Source organism: Fukomys damarensis, unplaced genomic scaffold (genome assembly GCF_012274545.1).
Source record: "Fukomys damarensis isolate Sample0158 unplaced genomic scaffold, DMR_v1.0_HiC HiC_scaffold_27, whole genome shotgun sequence".
Taxonomy (NCBI): Eukaryota; Metazoa; Chordata; class Mammalia; order Rodentia; family Bathyergidae; genus Fukomys; species Fukomys damarensis.
Genome location: NW_022900939.1, coordinates 38,742,656 through 38,744,926, shown reverse-complemented (window position 1 = coordinate 38,744,926; position 2,271 = coordinate 38,742,656). Strand labels below are relative to the sequence as shown.

Here is a 2,271-nt window from a genome sequence, read left to right as displayed (position 1 = left end):
TCTGTATCACAGTGTTGGGCATAATCCAAAAGTGTGTAAGTTTTTTCTCCTCACTGCTGCCTTTGTGCTTATAGTGACTAAATGTGATAGCTCCTTAACTGATTCACCATTCCAGCTTTCTGTATTAAAGGTCACTTACAGCCACCTTCCATGTCCATGAGTTCTGCATCCACAGATTCAACCAACATATGAACAGAAATATTTAGGAAAACATTTGTGTCTGAGCTGAATGTGTACTTTTTCCTCATCATTAATCTCTAGACAACACATTATATTATAGCAACCATATACACAGCATTTGCATTGTACTATGCATTATAAGTACTACAATCTCGAGGTAATTAAAAGTATATGGGAGGGTGTGCATAGGTTATATGCAAACAACTAAGCCATCTGTCTTTGTCACTTTCTTGTCACTGGGGCAAAATACCTGACACCTACAACCTAAAGGAGGACAACTTTAAAGTCAAGACATGAGCAAAGTGCACACAAATTTTCTGCCATACCATAAAACACATGGCCTGGAGTTCACCTGTAAATGGAGTCCTTTTTCCAAACGGGAACCTCCTTAATCTGGTTTTTACCATCTGCATTTTTATTAGCATTCTGGTCTTCTGAGTTCTGACCAGAATAACCCTTCAAGCTATGTTTACAGCATTCCTAGTTCTGCTTCTCCAGCTGGCATTTCTGAATGTTTCCAACTCCTCACAAACCAGTTCCAAAGGCTTCTAAACCATATGATCAGGTAATAGTCACAGTAATGGCACCACTCCTGTTATCAAACTTTGTCTTAATCACTTTTTTTTTAATCACTTTCTTATCTCAGGGGACACCCACTGAAAGGGGTCACGCATGTCCCTTCAGGTGCCCCCTCCCAATCAGGTCACTCACGCAATGAGAGGTCCGGCAGGAGATCTTTATTGAAGAGAGTCAGGTGAGGCACAAAGGCCAGGAGGCGAAGGAAGGGAGGCGGGGCATAGGGTGGGGTGGTCTGAGTCAGAAGAAATGGGAGGGGTAGGAGATTCCGGAGGAGGGGAGGAGTCGGATGGTGTAGAAGGAGGGGTGAGTGGGTTTTTTGCCGTCCGGTACGGGGGAGGATCATCTGCCGGGTCTGGTTGAGTTGGGGGAGTCAGAAGAAGAGGAGTTGATGGTGGAAAGACCTTGGGTCAGCAGGAGTATTGGAGCAGTTTTGGCGGCGGAACAAAGAGAGGGCTGATTAGCAAGACAGGAAAAGCCTTGGACATATGGGATCTCCGACCATTTTCCTTGTCGCTCACATAAGTTGTAAAGGTCTCTAATTAGACCCGATTCAAAGGTGCCGTTAGGCGGCCAGACGTTTTGATTGCCTAATTTATATTGGGGCCAAATTTGAGTAGACAAATGAATTAGCCTTTTGGGTTTTAAGTCAAGACCCTCCAAATTCCTAAGTAAGCATCCCAAAGGAGAGTCGGCGGGTATAGAGGAACCAGAGCCCATGACCACCAGGACAGGAGGTTATCAGAAGACCAGACGTCTCTGAGAGTTCTGATAAAACTCCTCTTTTTCTAGACCCGGTCTAGAAAGCTGAAATTCGGTCTCCTGTGAAGGCGACCCTTACGCGAGATAGGAATTTATGTGAACTAAGTCCCAGACTTAGTTCAGTTGAGTCCCGGACTCAACGGAGGCAAACCTGGTTTGCCAAAACTGAGGGACGGAGGACCTGGGCCCCGGCCTTGTCCCGACGTGGTCCTTGTGGGTGGTCTGGAGTCTGGGGTCCCCGTTACCCTGAGGACTTCTCAGAAAGGGAAACTTACCCAAAAAGGTGTGGGTCGGAAGATCAGTAGGTCGGTGATGGCTGCAAAGATGGCGATGAGGAGAATGGTCATGGACGTCGGGCGGAGGTCGAATAGGGGCGCCCTGGAATCTGGGTTTCGGGCCCCAGGCGTTTAGCCCGTGGACCTGGCAATCCCAGATCCCACTTCTGACACCAATGAAAGGGGTCGTGTGTGTCCCTTCGAGCGCCCCCTCCCAATCAGGTCACGCACACACCAAGAGGTCCGGCAGGAGATCTTCACTGAAGGGAGTCAGGCGAGGCACAAAGGCCGGGAGGTGAAGGAAGGGAGGCGGGGTACCAAGGGAAGGAGTGTTGGCTCATTTATAGGGTCTTGGGTGGGAGTTTTGCAATTTTAGGGGAATTAGCTGTTTTTTAACCTATTGCAGGCCACATTGCCTTATAAGGTCTTAGTCCTGCAGGAGTCCCTTATCAGATGTTGGCGTCATTTCTGGGAAGAA

The 2,271-nt window shown here is 47.9% G+C and overlaps 1 protein-coding gene across 1 annotated transcript; it reads right to left on the bottom strand.

Annotated features, from left to right (window-relative positions):
• Positions 1-464: 464 nt before the first annotated feature.
• LOC117283508 (proline-rich receptor-like protein kinase PERK8) lies at positions 465-1,964 on the bottom strand. The gene is made up of 2 exons (XM_033756613.1): positions 1,794-1,964; positions 465-1,160 (listed from the first exon to the last, which is right to left on the bottom strand). The coding sequence occupies exons 1-2, from the start codon at positions 1,863-1,865 to the stop codon at positions 918-920; spliced, it is 315 nt and encodes a 104-aa protein (XP_033612504.1). The 5' UTR covers positions 1,866-1,964; the 3' UTR covers positions 465-917.
• Between the last annotated feature and the right edge of the window lie 307 nt (positions 1,965-2,271).

Excerpts from the sequence above, each read along its gene's own strand:
- LOC117283508 (XM_033756613.1), bottom strand. The coding sequence starts at position 1,865 with ATGACCATTCTCCTCATCGCCATCTTTGCAGCCATCACCGACCTACTG. Across the intron at positions 1,161-1,793 it reads TCCGACCCACACCTTTTTGG|GTCTTTCCACCATCAACTCC; the intron begins GTAAGTTTCCCT and ends TGCTGACCCAAG.